General features: G+C 42.0%; 4 protein-coding genes across 4 annotated transcripts; 3 read left to right on the top strand and 1 right to left on the bottom strand.

Annotated features, from left to right (window-relative positions):
• Positions 1–1,839: 1,839 nt before the first annotated feature.
• On the top strand, positions 1,840–4,326 carry ppp1r27b (protein phosphatase 1, regulatory subunit 27b). The gene is made up of 3 exons (XM_023790691.2): positions 1,840–2,348; positions 2,760–2,910; positions 3,236–4,326. Exons 1-3 carry the CDS (start codon positions 2,114–2,116, stop codon positions 3,354–3,356), a joined length of 507 nt encoding a protein of 168 aa, XP_023646459.1. The 5' UTR covers positions 1,840–2,113; the 3' UTR covers positions 3,357–4,326.
• Positions 4,327–4,503: 177 nt separating this feature from the next.
• Positions 4,504–8,718, top strand: LOC111832918 (mapk-regulated corepressor-interacting protein 1). Its single transcript, XM_023790693.2, has 5 exons — positions 4,504–5,007; positions 5,769–5,874; positions 6,243–6,361; positions 7,296–7,391; positions 7,667–8,718. The coding sequence occupies exons 2-5, from the start codon at positions 5,867–5,869 to the stop codon at positions 7,729–7,731; spliced, it is 288 nt and encodes a 95-aa protein (XP_023646461.1). The 5' UTR covers positions 4,504–5,007; positions 5,769–5,866; the 3' UTR covers positions 7,732–8,718.
• Positions 8,719–9,403: 685 nt separating this feature from the next.
• On the bottom strand, positions 9,404–11,098 carry anapc11 (APC11 anaphase promoting complex subunit 11 homolog (yeast)). Its single transcript, XM_023790694.2, has 3 exons — positions 10,952–11,098; positions 10,426–10,550; positions 9,404–10,321 (listed from the first exon to the last, which is right to left on the bottom strand). Exons 2-3 carry the CDS (start codon positions 10,532–10,534, stop codon positions 10,176–10,178), a joined length of 255 nt encoding a protein of 84 aa, XP_023646462.1. The 5' UTR covers positions 10,535–10,550; positions 10,952–11,098; the 3' UTR covers positions 9,404–10,175.
• Positions 11,099–11,508: 410 nt separating this feature from the next.
• LOC111832916 (THO complex subunit 4-like) lies at positions 11,509–15,010 on the top strand. The gene is made up of 6 exons (XM_023790692.2): positions 11,509–11,902; positions 13,351–13,497; positions 13,655–13,802; positions 13,880–13,946; positions 14,027–14,210; positions 14,296–15,010. The coding sequence occupies exons 1-6, from the start codon at positions 11,654–11,656 to the stop codon at positions 14,308–14,310; spliced, it is 810 nt and encodes a 269-aa protein (XP_023646460.1). The 5' UTR covers positions 11,509–11,653; the 3' UTR covers positions 14,311–15,010.
• Positions 15,011–17,838: the final 2,828 nt, after the last annotated feature.

The following is a 17,838-nucleotide window of genomic DNA, read 5'->3' as shown; positions in this document are numbered from 1 at the left end:
TGTAAATGAATTCATCATGAATTAACCAGAAATTAATAGCATTCTTTATGTGAGGTATGTTCATTTATGACTGCTGATTTGTATGTTTTATGCAGGATACCTTTGTACACGTCGATTCTGAATACAGTCTCTGCATGTGCGTAAGTGTGATGCTTTTTTGTGTACTTATCCTCCCAGACCTGCAACTAATACATAAATGCAGACTAATTACCTGAAATATGTTCCAACTATAACATAATTGACTACAAATTCTAACCAAACTATTCAGTTAATGATTTTAGATGACAAACCTGTTAGATGCTCACAGGTGCTATGATAGTGTCCTTAATGTACACCAACAAAGAGATGCTCAAATAGTCATGCAGTCCAGTAAGGCCTTTGTCAAATTTCTCCATTGTGTTGAGAAGTGCTGTATTAAAGTGAATTGAGAAAGTGAGCATAACGTGCCTGCTTTTATGCACTATACAATACCCGTGAAACATGTAACTCCTGCAAACGTTACACAATACAATACCCGTGAATCATGTAACTCCTACAAACGTTACACTATACAATACCCGCGAAACATGTAACTCCTACAAACGTTACACTATACAATACCCGCGAAACATGTAACTCCTACAAACGTTACACTATACAATACCCGCGAATCATGTAACTCCTACAAACGTTACACTATACAATACCCGCGAAACATGTAACTCCTACAAACGTTACACTATACAATACCCGCGAAACATGTAACTCCTACAAACGTTACACTATACAATACCCGCGAATCATGTAACTCCTACAAACGTTACACTATACAATACCCGTGAAACATGTAACTCCTACAAACGTTACACTATACAATACCCGCGAAACATGTAACTCCTACAAACGTTACACTATACAATACCTGTGAAACATGTAACTCATACAAAACTCCTTAACTTCTAAAACTCTTGACATCTATTTTGAATTTTCAAATGTCACATTTAAATACGAAACGTCAATGCAAATACGATATTGATTATAAGCTTTGTCTACAAAATTAAATAAGACAAAGTTTATGGTAGTGATAAACCAGAAAAGCACTATATGTGTTACTTTAAAGTAAAAGTACAGAGATACCAAAAGCCAGGGGGCAACGTGTGGCTCAGTGGGCTAAGCCTCTGTGTCTGTGATGAGAAGGTTACTGGTTTGAGCCCAGCCTCAGCACATCTGTGGGTCCTTGGGCCCCAGCTCCCTGGGTGCTGCTGTGGGCAGCTGCCCGTCACAGTCAGCTTGTTCTCTCCTACAGAGAGCAAGTTGGGGGAGGCATAAAGAGAGTTTCCCCATGATGATCAACAAAGTATCAATTAAAATTGGTTATCAATTAAACCCACAACCCATGTTTTATCTCAATGTTTATCAATCTGAGGAGCTTCTCTGACATCAGACTGCATGAATTGTCACAGCCAACTCAAACAAATAGAATGTTCTGGAAGCTTGAGTACCAGTATGACCCATGGATGGTTGTTGATCTTTACCAGCAACGTAAAACACGTCCGAAGTTCTAGAATTGCACACGAGTGACATGTAGGAAGGCTTCCCCTGTCCCCCTCACCCAGTGCTATTTACTAGAAGTTTACGTTGTGTCAGTGCACTACGTGAGCCCTGCCTGTAATGGATCTTGATGCTATAGATGATGAATGTGCTCACGGGCCAAGATGAAAACAGACGCTGAGGCTGCTCTCTCATTGCTTTATGAGGCGTGAGCAAGCAGAGGGCGTGATGTGGGAAGGACCCAGTCATGCAGAAGCCATCTGATAAGTAAGGTGACAGCCCCCAAAAATAGCTCCACAGAGAGTATATAGAGACTTGCTTCCCCCGTGCAATCTAGAACCTGCACTGCGTTCTGACCACAAAGGAGGCAAATCACTGCGCCAATACTGAAGTCTTAGGTTTTGATTCCTTTTTCTTTTTACTTCAGCGAGTCTTAAGAGAGCTAGACACTAACAAGAGGAACTTAAAGGATACGGGAATTAGAGGATTTTACCTTTGCTGCTGAAGCACCTGACATTTTTGAGGTTTTTTTTCCCCCAGCAGGCTTGATTCCCACTTTGTTTTCCGCTCCTTTACCGCAGAAATGAAGTATTTCAGCCAGTGTGCCGTTATGAAGAATACACAGTACAACCGCTGCATCCCAGTCGATGGCAGCATTACGACTTGTAAGCGTACTGCTGTCTCACTCAAGCCACCCCGATCTGTGCACTTTCCCAATGACATCGTCTTCCAAGATCACATTCGGGAGGGAGACCTGGAGCAAGTAGGCCGCTTCATCAGGACTAAAAAAATCTGCTTGGGAACCATTTTCCAGACAGGTAAGAGAATTAGCCGCCGCTGGAACTGCTTGTTTAGTGTGGCTTCACATCTACAGGTTGTACCGAAAATAAGACAGGGACTTATATTAATTTTTGCTCCAAAAGACGCATTAGGGCTTATTTTCAGTGGATGTCTTATTTTCCCATGTACAACAAACTACAGTACATTTACCGGTATTCATGAACAAATATCCACATTTATTCAAATACAGACACCATGTCATCTTCTAACCGTATCTTTCCATGTAAAATCAAACATGCCCTTTATGCCCAAAGATCCAGGTTGTATAAGAAGTACTTTCTGCCATATGAATGATGAAGTGACTAGTGTCACTTTTCTGCAAAGGCTTGTCCAGCATGCTTTCATCAACTGTATCATAACCAATACAATGGCCATCGCTGATTCCACAGGCATGTGCGCCCTCCACGAAGCCGTCCTCTCAGGCAATCTGGAATGTGTGAAGCTGCTGGTGAAATATGGGGCGGACATCCAGCAGGAGGACGAGGAAGGCTGGACGCCCTTGCACATGGCCTGCAGCGACAGCTATCCGCACATTGCCAAGTAAGCTGCTGGAAGATGCAAATATGCACCTTGCCATGGTAACATGGTCAGCACTATTTTAACAGCGTGCTCACCGGAAAGGTCTGCTAGTTTCCAACATGCATAGATGTAGACAGAACCACATCCAGGCTACACAAGAGAGTCACAAAATTAACTGGAATAGAGCATTGTCCTTTCCAAGGACTCAAACACAATGGTCAAACAACAGTTTGTCTCTCGTGCAACTGAATCTATGACCTTCAGAGATCTCCAAGCCATTGTCACTTGGTCAGTGCAGATGTCCCCACTTTGATCCATATTCATCTGCCACTGGTGCTCTCCTCAGATACCTGCTGTCTCTTGGTGCTGATGCCAACGCTGCGAACAAATGTGGGGAGAAGCCAGTGGACCTCATAGATCCCGACTGCAAGGAGCTGCTCAAGCTGTTCAAGGTGGGCTGTGACTGACCCAGAGGAATGTTTTCACTGAAACTCAAGTGCGCCCTCTTCCACGCCTACGCTGACGGTAACAGAACGAATCGGCAAGGTCAGCCGGATGTCCTGATTTCCAGTCACCTCTCTGGAGCGGGAGGACAGGTCTGGCCCAGTGAAAGGAGTCAAATAGCTGCATTCAGACACTTTGTGGGAACTGGAAAGTGCTGAGACTGGCCAACATTTCTGATCTCAGCTGGCAGACAAGTTCAATGAAGAAGCATTTTACTGCACTGAATACAAGCACACTGTTTCGCAGAACTGAAAATGATACTTTTGTTACGTTTTGTCTTATATTTTTATTTTTGCATTTATGTTTTATTACATTGTTCTTCTCTTTTACACATGAACGAGACAGTGTTGCATCTGAACATTACAGCAAGATTCCTAAAATAGTGTATTAAAAGTGCTTTTCTCTGAATGTTAATTCGACCTCAAACTAAGTGCGTTCTTTATCTTGAGATTACGTTTAACATTTTTATATCAGTTTCCCATCTCCAAAAGTAAAAGACAATTTAACTTAATCTTAGAATGAAAAATGTTAAAGGGAACACACACACGCACACACACACACACGTACAGTATATATGGACTGACATCATACTGTATGCCATATTGTGTTTACTGTTTATAACAAAAGGCACACGGCATTTATGTAACCTGTTTATTCTCCTGTAGAGAATAGTGAAAGTTGTGAATATTTGAAAACAGTGAACTCTGATTTGCACTTAAAACACGTTCACAACACCGTGGAATGAATGTTTTGCTGCTCTTTGCACAAAGATCTTTTCAAGCTGAAGCTATGTAACTGCTTTTACATATTATGTCTTTTTATTAGTGTTAAATGGTAACATTCTTGCTAGAAAACTGTACGTTATTCTTTACTATTAACATTGTTTTTATATACACATCAATTTAACAATAAAATTCTTTTTGTAAAACTTTATTTTTGTATTTGTCATTCTGGAGATACGGTCTATCAAGTACGACTTCTCGAGAACAAAAAGAACAAACGAAACCATTAAATAGCGACGTGAAGAGAGAAAACAAAGTTAACTTGGGGTGCAAGTAAGTATACGACTCTGGTTTAATTTATCGGGTTGCCGGTAAACGAAAGCTGATGGTTATGGGGACGTAAGTAGGGAGTTTCATTTTCACAACTGTAATTCGTGAATTTGCACGTTTTAGGGCAGGACACGACTTTCGGTAGGAGCTGTAATCGTAGGGATTTCAGTACGGCTGTGAAGGCTGCTTTTGCCGGGGTCTCAGCGCGGTCCTGAGAAGCGCTTTTTGCCGGGGTCTCGGCGCACTCGTACGGACTGCCTCTTTCGGGTTTCCGCCTGCTGCCCGGAAGGGATCGGAAAGCAGGGGCAGCGTCACGGCCTTCGGAGGCCCGAAACACAGCGGGGAAGGAGGGGAAGAAAAGAAAAGAAAGAAGACAGAAAGAAAGGGCCCGCTGGTTGCCAAACCGGAGAATTTACCGAAGAACTTGAGCACCTCGTCGCCTTTCTTCGATACCCGCGATCCGCTTTGTCTTAAGTTACTAGAACCAGCCTAGATCGGACCGATGATCGCTAGCCGGTACTGATAACTGGGTCAGCTTGCACAATTATCATTAACCAGGCTGGTAAGTGTCTTTTTTAGGTTGCATGCACACTGACTTCTACCGGCGTTGCATGGACCGCACATCGAATTTCGCACATATCTTCATGTAGTCACAAATTTTATCACTGAGTCGGTGACATTATTAGCCACATAGAGTCTGCTGTCGTTTTCGTTTCTCTTCAATTGCAGAGTAATAGTGAACAGAAATCTGAATCCTTTCAAATATGGCAGTGTTCATATCTTGTACATGGGCGATTCCTCTCGCTTCACACATTACACGTGTAATTTAACCTATAGCATGTGTAATCTAGGATGTGTTTGCTTTAGTGGAGGTGCACAGATAACCCCCTGTAATTGTGCAATCTGAAACGTACACTCGCCGGGTAACAACGTGGGCCACTCACAACCTCACTGTAATTTGGCCATTGGCAGAAAGCTTTCCTATTTATATTTAGATAACCTGATACTGGTTAAACGCATGGAGACACATGCATGCATGCATAAGCACCACATTTGTAATTTGCAACCATACGTGTCCTAATTACATAAGAATTCCGGTATACTGAAAGTATTTTTTACTAGTTACAAAAAAACGAGTTAATTATCCTAAGGTATTTGCATGGGACATAGACATGTTTCGACAATAATAGGTGGCATGTTGGACATCTGTCTTATACAATCTCTCTAGATGCATTTTTCCTGCCAACTGGATATACTGGAAAGTCTCGGCTATTTTTGTTGCCAGATATGAAACCGAATCCATTAATGTTTCTGTTTCGGCAGAATGAACCACGGCAAACGGCCGGTTTCCTAGGTTCCCAGGGCTCTGCCAGTAACAACAGGGGTGAAGAGGAGAAGGTCAACTAAAGTCAGACGCCAAAATGACTAGGTGGGCGGATGTGCTCCTGGCCGAAAGGGTGCAAAAGATTTCTGAATGTAGTTGTGAAACTGGAAGCCACTCTCAACTTTAGAAATTATTTGGCCGTTAATAATGGCTGCCATACCATGTCTCCATATCTAATGCTTGTGAAAATCCTTGTAAAAGCATTTTTTTTTACTTATTTATAAAACTGGCCTATGCCTGGACTTTACACTTGATATTTTGTTTTGCTCACCATGTCCATGAAAAGCCTGTTAGCATCTGGCACCAGTTTTTAACTCTTGATTTTTTTTTCTTGTGAGATTTTATATATTTTCCTGCTCCTCCGCTCCCTGTAATTCCTATGGTGTGACGGGCTGTGCTGTTTTCTCTTCCAGCTCACCAGCTGCTAGGATAGTTCACAACTACAAACGGACCTCCAGTCCTCGATCTCCTACTAACACAGGGGAGCTCTTCACGCCAGCGCATGAGGAGAACGTGCGTTTCATCCATGACAGTGAGTCAATGGCGGAATGTTCCGGGGAGCAGACACTGGGGTACAACTCAGCATCCTCTGCAGTTTCTTTTCTTTGCTCTGCCTGACTTGCCTACCTCTCTGAAACTTTGTCCTTGCTGTCTCTGTAGCACCAGGAGAAGAAAAAAAACAGACAATCTCCTCTGTTGCATGTAATGCATCCTTTGTAAAGAATTAGAAAATTGCAAAAACTAAATGTGTAATAAGTCCCTTACTTTCATTTATCTCAAAGTCACACTAGTACACTCTAGTCTGATTTTTTTTTTAATTGCTTCTTCATAATGTGATATACACTCCCCGACCAAAAAAAAAAAGTCGCCATTTGAATTTATATCTGCAAATACTTAAGAGCCAGTGACTGGATCATTATTACAGCTCAGCTACGTTATGCAGCAATAAAGTGAAGTCAGCTGAGTACCTGAATCTACTGGCCAGGTTACACCTCCATCCATCCATCAGCAATGGATTTTTTCTTCCCTGTTGGCATGGGCATATTCCAGCACAAGAATGCCAAGATTCATTGGGTTCGAATTGTCAAAGAGCGGTTCAGGGAGCATGAGGAATCATTTTCACGTATGACTTGGACACCACAGAGTTGCGACCTTAACCTCGTTGAAGGTCTTTGGGATGTGCTGAAGGAGGCTTTATGGAGGTTCAACTCACTTGTCAATACAGGATCTCGGTGAGAAATGAATGCAAATCTGGATGAAAATAAAGGGTGAGATGTTGCATAAGCCCGTGGAAACAATGCCATGACAAATGTGCGCCATAATCAAAGCTAAAGGCTGTCCAACGAAAAATTCAAATGGCAACTTTTTTTTTTGGCCGGGCAGCGTAAATGTCACAATCCGATATAAGACAAATCGTCATGTTAATAATCTAAATGTAATCAATGCTTAAACACTGTTTCCATCAGCCTGGCAGTGTGTCATGAGAGACATCAAGTCCTCCCAGAACAGTGATCGAGGGCCTCAGGAATATGTGGAAAAAACCCCAAACCCTGCCCTGCATTGTAAGTCACTTTACACGTTTTTCTGCACTTGGGTTTCAGATTAAAAGCACAAGTGCCACATTGTATTGTTCCGTTTGTTTATTTAAAAAATTCTGAATTGCTACTTTAATGCATGGCAGTCTTCAGTATATTTGAATTTTGTTATAAAAGTATTTGTATAAAATCCATTGTCTCACCCCGCAGTTACATAAATTGAGATAATATTTTGATTTATTGGGCATGCAGTCTTGTTTTGCCAATGCCCATTGTTGATGCTGTTTCTGTCCTGTCTGCAGCTTTCACACCAGTCGACCTCAGTGACATCAAAAGGCGAAGCACACAGGACTCCAAAAAGTCTTAGATGTCTGTCCTAACATGTCTGGCTTTTCCATTGTTCCCGAGACTCTCTTCCAACGATCCTTTTTATCAGCTGACCAGCCATTTGACCAGTCCCAGGATGGCCTGTGTTCTGGGCTCCCAGCACTGCTTACTGGCCCTTCTACAGCTACAGTACAGTGACTGACCCCATTTCCTGGCCCTGCTGCATGGGAAGTCGCGTTGACATCTCGCTGACATCCTCAGAGCTTTGCTCTGTTTGACTTCTGATTTTTTGGCGTCCCTGTTGGGGAGGTGAGAGATCAATGGAGTTAGCATTGTGTTTCTCACTGTGGTTTTTCTTTCCACTTGATTCCTGGATACTGGAAATATTCTGGCAGTGGGAAAAATGACACTTGTTGGAATTGGGTTATTTAAAATTGTTTTTCATACAAAATGTATTATTGGAGCTAAAGCAGACTATCATGGTGGTAGTGCTGATTAGCCGATTTTAAAGGTCAATCCACTTATTTTCTCTTGGCAGGTTTACAGTCTTACTTTTTGCTCTACTGATTTTCCTGACTACATGATTGGCAGAATGTGAGGATTTCTAATGGCTGGTGACATTTTTAGGTGAAACTAGTATGATAGAATAATGGTGATGAGGTTGAGTTACGCTAAGCAGACATTTTAGGATAATTTCTGACTTTCTGACCAGCTCCTTGCAAAATGACTGTCTGGTCATATTTCAGGCCATTCATTGTCCTACAAAATGTATTTATTTTAAAGTAATTGCAGATGCAGATACTAGTTACACAATGCTGATGTAACAGTATCTTGCTAAAGATCAGTTATGATGAAGAGCTTCACTTGCAGGTATTGTGAATTGTTTACCTTGGTTAAGCAGATAATTATGTTATATTCAAACTCTTCCCTGTAATATGCTGACAAGTTATTGTTTCCTCCTAAAATCATGTTTTTAACATTTAGAACCCTTTTGTTATTATATTATAAACAATTAATATATACCCCATCCACCTGAGGGAGATTTGTGAGCAGACCTGATAAAACTGGAAGCACTGTTTAACATTGGCAGATAGTGAATACAGCTTGTAGAAGCTTGACATGCTAGGTTTCTTTTGATGTACACTGACTGCATTGGTCTTACATGTGTCCATTCCCTGCAAATCTTTTGCAAGGTAATTTTTGGGATTTGTCCTGTCCACTCAGCCCCATTTTGTTGACTGGTTAAGCTGCTTTACGTGCTTCTGCACTAAACAGGTTTTCCAGGGTCTGTCCTGCAATGCTGAAGCTGTCATGTAGTGGCATTTTAATTTTTCTGCGCCTGCAAGAATCCTCATAATCCTGTGGAATACAAACTACCAAAGCCAGGTACAAATGGTGTTTCTGCTGTGTTCGCTTAAGATCTGCACCATGGCAAACATGGTGTCATGGAAAGTCTTGTGGATCCGAACAGAATTGGACTGAATGTCGCTTAAACTATGTTCCATCGTTAGGATTCTGATTCTTCCTCAATGCCAACTCAGGAAGGCATGTTTTTTTCTTGTTAATTTTAATTCTTTTCCCTACGATTCACTAAAATGGAGTGCAAAGCAATTAATGGCGTTTGCAAATGGAGAGAAACCACAAGTCCCGAGAAGTTCAAAACGCCGTATCTGCTGAAGAATTATGTAAATAAAGCTTTCTTAAGACATACATAAAATAGTTGGTTTCTTTAATGGAGGAAAAAAAAAAACATGTAACAAAGTCTGAAGTCTGCTTCAGAGCCTTTGCAGTGGACTCTGTGTGCAGGGGACTGCTGTCACTCAAGCTTTGTCGTATAATTACCAAATCGCTCTACCACTGAAATACATAATACTGTACTGTTAAAACAAGTTGCAGCCTTGATTAACATAAGGCAGGAAATTGAATTTAAATAAGCAGCACTGATTGCCTGGAATGGAGTCACACCCCAGGGGATGACAGATTGATGGTCATAACCGCTTCTGACTTGTCTGAGCACGCCAGTGTGCACTGCGGACAAGGCATAAGATTTCAGGGAACCATAGTGAAGTACATCACTTGTAACACAGTCAAATAATATCAACTCAGTCCTGTTGCCATCATTAGTACATTATCTGTCAAATTCACACTTTTTCCCCATTTCATATATGTTTGATAATTGCAATATGATTTATTTTTTCGAACAACACGCAAATAACAAAATGGTACAAAGCATTATGATGAAATGAAAAGCTTGAAATTCAATTACCAGATTAAGAAAATTCCCTTTTCTCAGAGACACAGATACTCATAACTGATGTTAATATAAGCAGACGGATCTCTAGATTAGGGTAAAGAGGCACCTGCAAGTAACACAAATAAATAAATAAAATGCATGGACAATGAGTGTGTTGGGGTTTAAAGCATCCAAGTTCCTTGTGTTGCATTTTGACTTCCTGAAACAGTTCAAAGACAGGTGTGGCGATGTCATTCTTTGAACTTCCATTCCTGGCGGCACATAGGACATTGCTGCTGCACCTGCTGTGAGTTCAGCCACTTCAAGATGCAATGCATGTGGAAACAATGAGAACACTGGCCCCAGACCAATGGGCAGTCGTCACCGGGCACCTTACCTGAAAAAGATATCTTCCTTTTAGACTGGAATTGATTATAACTGGTATTCAAACACATAAATGGACATAGCTCAACAGCGCATATCAACCGTCTTGGCACTTACAGTCCGGACAGCAACCATTAAAGGACATCCTGCAGATGCCACAATTCTCGTCGTTGGCCACCCACAGCCAAGACGCCACGCCGTTCCATTGCTTGATTTTCACCTTCATCTTCGACTTATAGGCACTGTCGATCAAAACACTGCGCGTTAATAGTCAGTCACAGCGGAAGCCTACATACTTAGTATATGAAAACCACAATCTAGTTACTTCTTATTAAAACCTTGAATAAACTTTAATTTCGCCATCAAACTGTTCTGAATCAACAATTGAAAGTATTACATTACGTATAGTTATTTAATGCACCAGCAAGTCACCCAGTGCAATTGGTGTCTCTCCGCCGCAGTAAAATTATTTCGAAAGATTTTTTTTAATTTAATTTACTTGTTGAACAACTACAGTCAAATCTCTACAGCCACATAGCCGAATGTAAGCATGCTTGCTACAGCTCATTTTATGAGATCTAAAATGTTTGCTATAAACAAAAGTGAAAACAGCAACGGAACAAATTACTACATATCTTCATACCTAACGATTTAATTAAAAACGCGATTTCAACAGCGCTGCATTCATCCGTCAGAGCCATACGAATACGGTTAATAATAAGTAGTTCCGTTTACATCTACACCCCCCCAGTTCGGCTTAAGGGATAAAAATATTATACTGCGCCCCCTTGCGAAGTGGAGGAAGACTTCATCTTACTCTTATGTGAACGTTTCCCCGCAGTATTATAGTAGTCACAGTAGTCTAAAGTGTAGTAATTTTAGATAATTTTGCCTACCTCTCTGAAACATATATACATTACATTTCGCGAATGTGAAACCTACAATGTAATGTAAATGGCAATGTAAAGAGTTCGGTTTTCGTATGGCAAAATACCGAAACTAGACGTTGTTATTTGTTTACTGTACGATACTTTATATTAATAAACGGAATAACAGGGGAAACTATAAATACAGTACACTAGCAGCACTTATATTACAGTCTCAATGATGAATGCCTGTTTACTAGCAACACCGTGCATACAAAAGCTGCACCCATACTACTCCAATTCCCAAAACGATATTAAACGGAAGTTGCGCATTAAGAAAACGTCATTTCCTGGGAATCATTAGAGAAGCCCGAGAGCGTTGTTCTTGCATTAGTTTAGTGGTAGCTAGCTGCAGCGAGTCTGTTAGTGCCGAGTTGTTTGGTGTGTACGGTGTAAAGATACGTGACTTCAGTGGCGCCATGGCTGACAAAATGGATATGTCGCTGGATGATATTATTAAGATAAACAAGCAGCAGCGAGGGGGCGGCGGGGCGCGTGGCGGTAGAGGCCGTGGTAGGGGAGGGTTGGGCGGAGGACGAGGCGGTAACGTCGGCCGGCTTGGAGGCACCGGAGGAGGCGGCTTTGGGGGCCGAGGCGGCGGATCGGGCCCTTTTCGGAATCGACAAACCCTAAGCCGGGGTAGAAGCAGACCTACGCCGTACAGCAGGGTAGGAGAAAGAAAAAGAGATTGGCTCAGAAATCGGATAAGATCGTGGCATCAGAGTCCTCAGTCTTTTTTTAATATTATATACTTAGCTAACGTTGCTAGCTAGCATGGGAACCCTCTGGAGTTTTAATTTGGAGCAGAATGTTAATTGGGCACTACTAAAGTGGCCATCGTTAAAGGAAGTGTAATTCATGATGTTTTCATTTCCCCCAAACAGTAACCTTAAATTTTGGTTTCATAACGCTATCCAACTCGCCGTGTCGAGTGTATAAATTGCCTTGCAGCGCCATCTTGAATAAGATGAAGAGGCCGGTGTTCAGCTCCAGTCTTCGGATGAGTGCAAGTTTCATTGAAAGGTTTTTTTTCGACGAGCCACAGTGGATCAAGTGAAATGAAAATGTAATCTGTAAGAAGTCGGCCAGGATCGTTTAGGGAATCTTCTCCAAGTGAATGAATGAACGAGCTTACTTTGATGCTCGAATCCAGGAGACCTTTGTCGGATCTACTCTAATATAGAAATCAGTGAATTTTGAAGAACCTGCAATTTAGTCAACGAGAAGAGGAACCAGAGACTTTTGTTAATTTAAACGAAATGCAGCCACACGATCGGCTCCATTGTTGTTCTGACAAAATGGCGTAAGGACAAAATGGACGCTTAAATAACTGACCGCCATTTCTACTCCTTGGCATGATGCTCAGTACTTTAACCTATACTTACTCATGGACTTAAGATGCCAAAAGCCAGCGAATGATTGGACTCTCCTGGTCGTGACGAAGAGCACTCTGCGGGTTTAAGCAGGAAATGGAGCCCAGCGCTAGACGAACCAAGTCGCAGCGTTTCCTCGAACCGAGAGCGGATTTTTCTTCGAGAAGGATTAATTTCACCTCCGATGTGACGATGCGGCGACGGGGATTGTCGAAGCAGATCGGCCCTGGCTTTCACTGTTGGGGAGGGGTGTCAGGGGTACTGATTAAAAGTGAGGCTTGGAATATGCATTCTCTCAGTGGGGCACTTAATTGATATGCTCCAGGGCCACAAATTCTGAATCAGTAGAGAGCTCTTTAGATGAGTTTTTGTAAACCACCCCATTGTCCAGTTAATTTAATGTATTTAATTCATCATGTTGAAGCATGCTTGTGATTGTGAATGATTGTTCCGCCCATTTAGTTTTATTTAAAACCCCACTATTGTACTTGTAAATGTGTTGAGCTGGTGTGTTTGGAACATGTCTGGTCATAGTATCCTGGTGATATATTTATGTAGTGTGCATTTTCACCATTACCTTAAAGTGTAATGGAAGATGAATTTGAACAGGACAGCGGGTCCCTGGGCTGGTTGGTGTTCCCTGGAGGAGCGGGAGTTGCCTCTGGCCACCTGGGATCTGTGTGATTGGCAGGGACAGGGGCCTCCGAAGTTAGCAGGTGCGTTCTTTGTCTTTGTCCTTGCAGCCCAAGCAGCTCCCTGACAAATGGCAGCACGACCTGTTTGATAGCGGCTATGGTACAAGTGCCGGCGGAGGTGCAGCTGGTGTGGAGACAGGCGGCAAACTGCTTGTGTCAAACCTTGACTTTGGGGTCTCTGATGCAGACATCCAGGTATCGTCTTAACTGTGGATTTTTCCCTCTTTGCTTGCCCCTTTTCTGCCTTAATTCCTGTGACATTCGTGTAATTAAGCTTGCATTTTCTCCCAGAGGCCATGCAAGTGGGGGATTTCGTTATGCTGGCAGTCCTGATGCCCCGTGTATTTTGCAGGAGCTGTTTGCAGAGTTCGGGACACTAAAGAAAGCCGCGGTGCACTATGACAGGTCAGGCCGCAGCCTGGGGACGGCGGATGTCCACTTCGAAAGGAAGGCCGATGCGCTGAAGGCCATGAAGCAGTACGACGGGGTTCCGCTCGATGGTGAGTGGTGCTTGGTGTTGGGTTTTCTGAAGTGCTACGGATGCACGTGTTCCTGAATTTTGTTTCAATTAAAACAGGTCGCCCAATGAACATCCAGTTGGTCACATCGCAGATCGACACACAGAGGAGGCCTGCCATGCAGGGGTAAGTGGCATTTTGTGGTTGATGATCCTCCACAGCCTGTGATTGGAATGCCGGCCTAATCCTGTCGTTTTGTCGTGCAGTTTGAATCCAGTAGGTGGCCTCAACAGGAATCGAATCGGTGGCAGTTTCGGAGGGATGACGAAGCGGGGCGGCAGGGGTAGCGGGACCAGGGGCAGGGGACGGGGAAGAGGTGGCCGTGGTGGTAACAGGCAGCAGCTGTCTGCTGAAGAGCTGGATGCGCAGCTTGATGCATACAATGCAAGGGTGAGAACTGGCAAAGCGTCCAGCATATGCAGTGAAAATGCAGCACGGGTGAAGTCTAACCTTTCCCCTCTCTCTCTGTCTGCAGATGGATACCAGCTAGATGTGAAGCACTCTGAACCATATCTGTCAGCTACTCTCAGCCTTGGCAGTAAATCGCTTGCCGACTTTGAGCAGTAGTCATGGGATGTTTTACTTCAGCTCTCATGCATTTTAAATTTTTCCTGAGGGGCTTTTTTTTTTTTCACGTTCTACTTTTGTTTGTACCTTTTGGACTGTAGGATATAAAAGGATGTAGTTGCTTTGATATGTTTTGTCTTGATCCCTTTTTGCATCATTGTAATAAACCTGCAGTGTCTGTTAATGCCGCAATGACTGCCTGTTCATTTGTGATGCCAGTACAAGTGAAGGGGGTTTAATTCGTGTGGATTTTTAAATGTTTCTACTGAGATTTGAATTTAGCCATTGGAGTTTTGGCTGGGAACAGCAGCCTTTTATTCTAGCCAGGTTTAACCTTTGTAATGCTCTTATTTTTTACTTGGTTGCTGGACAGTGTTACTCTTTGTATTTGTAACAGCCTGGTTGTGTTTTAGCGGTTCTGTTCAGTGACTGAAGGGCTGGTCCATGGTGACCAATCATGAACATATATCTTCCAAACCATCACCATTGGCTGTAGAGAAGAGGTGATACCATGACCAAATAAATAGCCGTATGTTTAAGCAGTGTGATATCCTGTACATATTTGCTTCTGTCTGCTTTGGTCATTCCTTTGCATTTTATCAATTAAATGTTTCTCTGCAGTGTCCACCTTTCAGTTCTGTTTTTGACAGTGATGTGGCAGTAGTCTGTGTTCACTGAAACACTTGAAAGCTGTTGGTTTAAGGATTTTGCGTTTGTTCAAATTGATTCATTGGCATTTTTTTATGGGGTCATAAATCGGAATGGGGGGTACTGGTCACTCTTACCTCCTTACCATCACATCTGCACAACACTGGCTGATATTTCATGGGAGTTTTGATTCAAATGTGCTTGCGAGAATCCTCTGCCCTAAAAGAAGGTGTATTCTCTTTAATATTGAGGGCTAGTCTTAGTGCCTTAGTGATAATCCATTTGGTAGCGTTGTGAAGTAGCTGTGCAACATTGTATTTGCAATTCATGGTTTGCGTGTTCAAAATTCAAGTGTATAAGTAGTCCTGAAAAGTACTTATGAATTAATTATGTGATGTATTAAATATTCAGCTGTATGAATTGGTAAAACTATCAAGCCTTCTGGTAATACAATTTAAATAATGAAAAGCAGCTGTACTTCTGGAGAAGTGATGCTTTGCCATCAGAGTGCGCTTCCCCAACCAAGTGTGCACACAAACTTTGCATGGAAAAGCCTTGTCAGGTTTACAATCCTCGGAGTGCTAATACTTGATAAGGGTATCTTATATTTCCAGGGATAATAAATCAGCATTAGTGACAACATGCTTTATTTGCCATTTGCACAGGTACAAGTACATTGTGATGCTTCTCTTAGCTGACCCCATCTTGCTCTCCATTGCTTGGAAGAATCATCTGAAGTACGCTTCAGTTCCTGAAAGACTCATCCAGCCCAAAACTGTTCCCACACATATCGCGCATAAATATTTACTTGTGCCCCATAATACATTTTGTATGAAAGTATGTAATGATGAAAATGGTAAAAATTCTTAGGAGTACATGAGAAAATGCACAAAAAATAAACAGGTGCCACAAAATCAACACATCCTGCAAACCTCCCCTATATTATACGCTGAAACAGTTGACAAATAGTTCCTGTGATGTATCAAGTTCCTGGGGACCCACATTTCGGAGGACCTATCCTGGACCACCAACACCTCTAGCCTGGTCAAGAAGGCTCACCAGCGCCTCTTCTTCTTAAGAACACTTAAGAAGAACCAGCTGTCCTCAGCCACCCTGGTTAACTTCTATCGCTGTACAATAGAAAGTATCCTAACCAACTGTGTAACAGTTTGGTACGGAAACTGCTCTGTTGCTGAGCGTAAGGTACTGCAGCGGGTGGTGAAAACTGCACAGCGCATTATAGGGACTCCACTTCCAGCCATTGAGGACATCCAGAAGAAACACTGTATGCGTCGAGCACGCAGTATTCTTAAGGATTACTCTCATCCCGCCCACAAACTGTTTTCTCTCCTGCCTTCCGGTAGGCGCTTCAGGTGTCCCAGGTCAAGAACCAGTAGACTAAGGAACAGCTTCTTTCCCAGAGCGGTCTCCTTATTGAACTCTGCCCCCCACTGACACCTGCCCCCTCTAACACACTCCCATACTCTCTCCATTATCATTGCACTATTTAATTTTTAATGCACTACACTGTATATACATATTCGGAAAGCAATATCCATTGCACAATACAGTTGTAAATTTCTTATTATATATATCTGTAAATGTCTATTTGTAAATTCCTGTTCTTAGCAATCTGTATATTATGCTCACAGTATATCCATCTGTAAATATTACCCTTACTTTCTCCCTGCACATATCCCATTTAAGTGCACTTATAACTTATACCTTATCCTGCACTTACTGCTTATTGCACTCCTGGTTAGACCTAAACTGCATTTCGTTGCCTTGTACTTGTACATGTGTAATGACAATAAAGTTGAATCTAATCTAATCTAATCTAAAATAGCCCAAAGAAACTTGATTTTACAATAAGGAGAAATCGTAGGATCAGGCCATGTGAGGATAGGGGTGTAAGATAACTGAAATGTAATTTATTTTCAAAAATGTAACCTCGGGGATTATCTCTATATAGAGCACTACTCTGGACGAAGGTCTTCAGATTCCTGGGCCTTGTTCCCAAGCATATCTCTGTATACATTTCTCCAACCATTCAGTGCTAAAACGGGCTACCAACTTGAGCAAGCTACAGTAAAATGCTTTGCATGTGGCCTATGAAAATACCTTCATCATTAACGTCATTTTCCTGTTGAAAACGTTTTAATAAAATCATTCAGCAAAGTTATCAAAAGAAGCTGCCCAGGAAGCACATATAGGGCATGACTACTGACATCAAACAATCATGATTCACCAATGTCACAGAACTATTCTTATTAATTCTTACAGATTTCACCCTTACTTGGCATCTGATTCGTATTCAAACACGTAAACATTAAATACAACTTAGTATCAGTATAATTATCAGCATTACTATCCGTAAGGCTTTAAGTTTATTGCTCGCTTTAGCCACGTCTTTAAACATTCCGACTTTGCATAACTAATTACCTTTTGTAATGAATTACAATGTTGCAAGTTTGCCAACTTTGGTCAGCTGGAAGGCGTGAAATTTTCAGTTCGAGACAAGTCCGCACACTCATTTACATGTATACAGTAGTTTTATCACCTTAAAAATAGCAGGGTTTGCAACTATCCCAACGCTTTTGATATAGCCAGTTTCCGGTTTATAATGGAATAATATAGATTTGCCGTAAGATTTCTTGCGCGAGGCCGAAAGCGTGTGTGGCAACACTGATGTTGCTGTTATACAGTTTTGTATGGCTTTACATGATAAATTTGCACATCACATACTGAATTTATCTTCGCAGTTAATTTTAGACAGTTATCTTCACCAATGGGTAGGTATGTC

This window comes from Paramormyrops kingsleyae, chromosome 5 (genome assembly GCF_048594095.1).
Source record: "Paramormyrops kingsleyae isolate MSU_618 chromosome 5, PKINGS_0.4, whole genome shotgun sequence".
Taxonomy (NCBI): domain Eukaryota; kingdom Metazoa; phylum Chordata; class Actinopteri; order Osteoglossiformes; family Mormyridae; genus Paramormyrops; species Paramormyrops kingsleyae.
Note: the sequence above shows the minus strand (reverse complement) of the source record. Positions and strands in the feature narration are given on the sequence as shown.

What these genes read in the sequence shown, in the direction of transcription:
- ppp1r27b (XM_023790691.2), top strand. Translation starts at nt 2,114, where the DNA reads ATGAAGTATTTCAGCCAGTGTGCCGTTATGAAGAATACACAGTACAAC. An exon ending in GGGAACCATTTTCCAGACAG is followed by an intron (nt 2,349 to 2,759) that starts GTAAGAGAATTA and finishes CTGATTCCACAG; the next exon opens with GCATGTGCGCCCTCCACGAA. An exon ending in AGCTATCCGCACATTGCCAA is followed by an intron (nt 2,911 to 3,235) that starts GTAAGCTGCTGG and finishes TGCTCTCCTCAG; the next exon opens with ATACCTGCTGTCTCTTGGTG.
- LOC111832918 (XM_023790693.2), top strand. An exon ending in CGTGCGTTTCATCCATGACA is followed by an intron (nt 6,362 to 7,295) that starts GTGAGTCAATGG and finishes TGTTTCCATCAG; the next exon opens with CCTGGCAGTGTGTCATGAGA. An exon ending in CCCAAACCCTGCCCTGCATT is followed by an intron (nt 7,392 to 7,666) that starts GTAAGTCACTTT and finishes TCCTGTCTGCAG; the next exon opens with CTTTCACACCAGTCGACCTC.
- anapc11 (XM_023790694.2), bottom strand. Translation starts at nt 10,534, where the DNA reads ATGAAGGTGAAAATCAAGCAATGGAACGGCGTGGCGTCTTGGCTGTGG. An exon ending in TAATGGTTGCTGTCCGGACT is followed by an intron (nt 10,322 to 10,425) that starts GTAAGTGCCAAG and finishes TATCTTTTTCAG; the next exon opens with GTAAGGTGCCCGGTGACGAC.
- LOC111832916 (XM_023790692.2), top strand. Translation starts at nt 11,654, where the DNA reads ATGGCTGACAAAATGGATATGTCGCTGGATGATATTATTAAGATAAAC. An exon ending in TCTCTGATGCAGACATCCAG is followed by an intron (nt 13,498 to 13,654) that starts GTATCGTCTTAA and finishes TGTATTTTGCAG; the next exon opens with GAGCTGTTTGCAGAGTTCGG. An exon ending in CGACGGGGTTCCGCTCGATG is followed by an intron (nt 13,803 to 13,879) that starts GTGAGTGGTGCT and finishes CAATTAAAACAG; the next exon opens with GTCGCCCAATGAACATCCAG.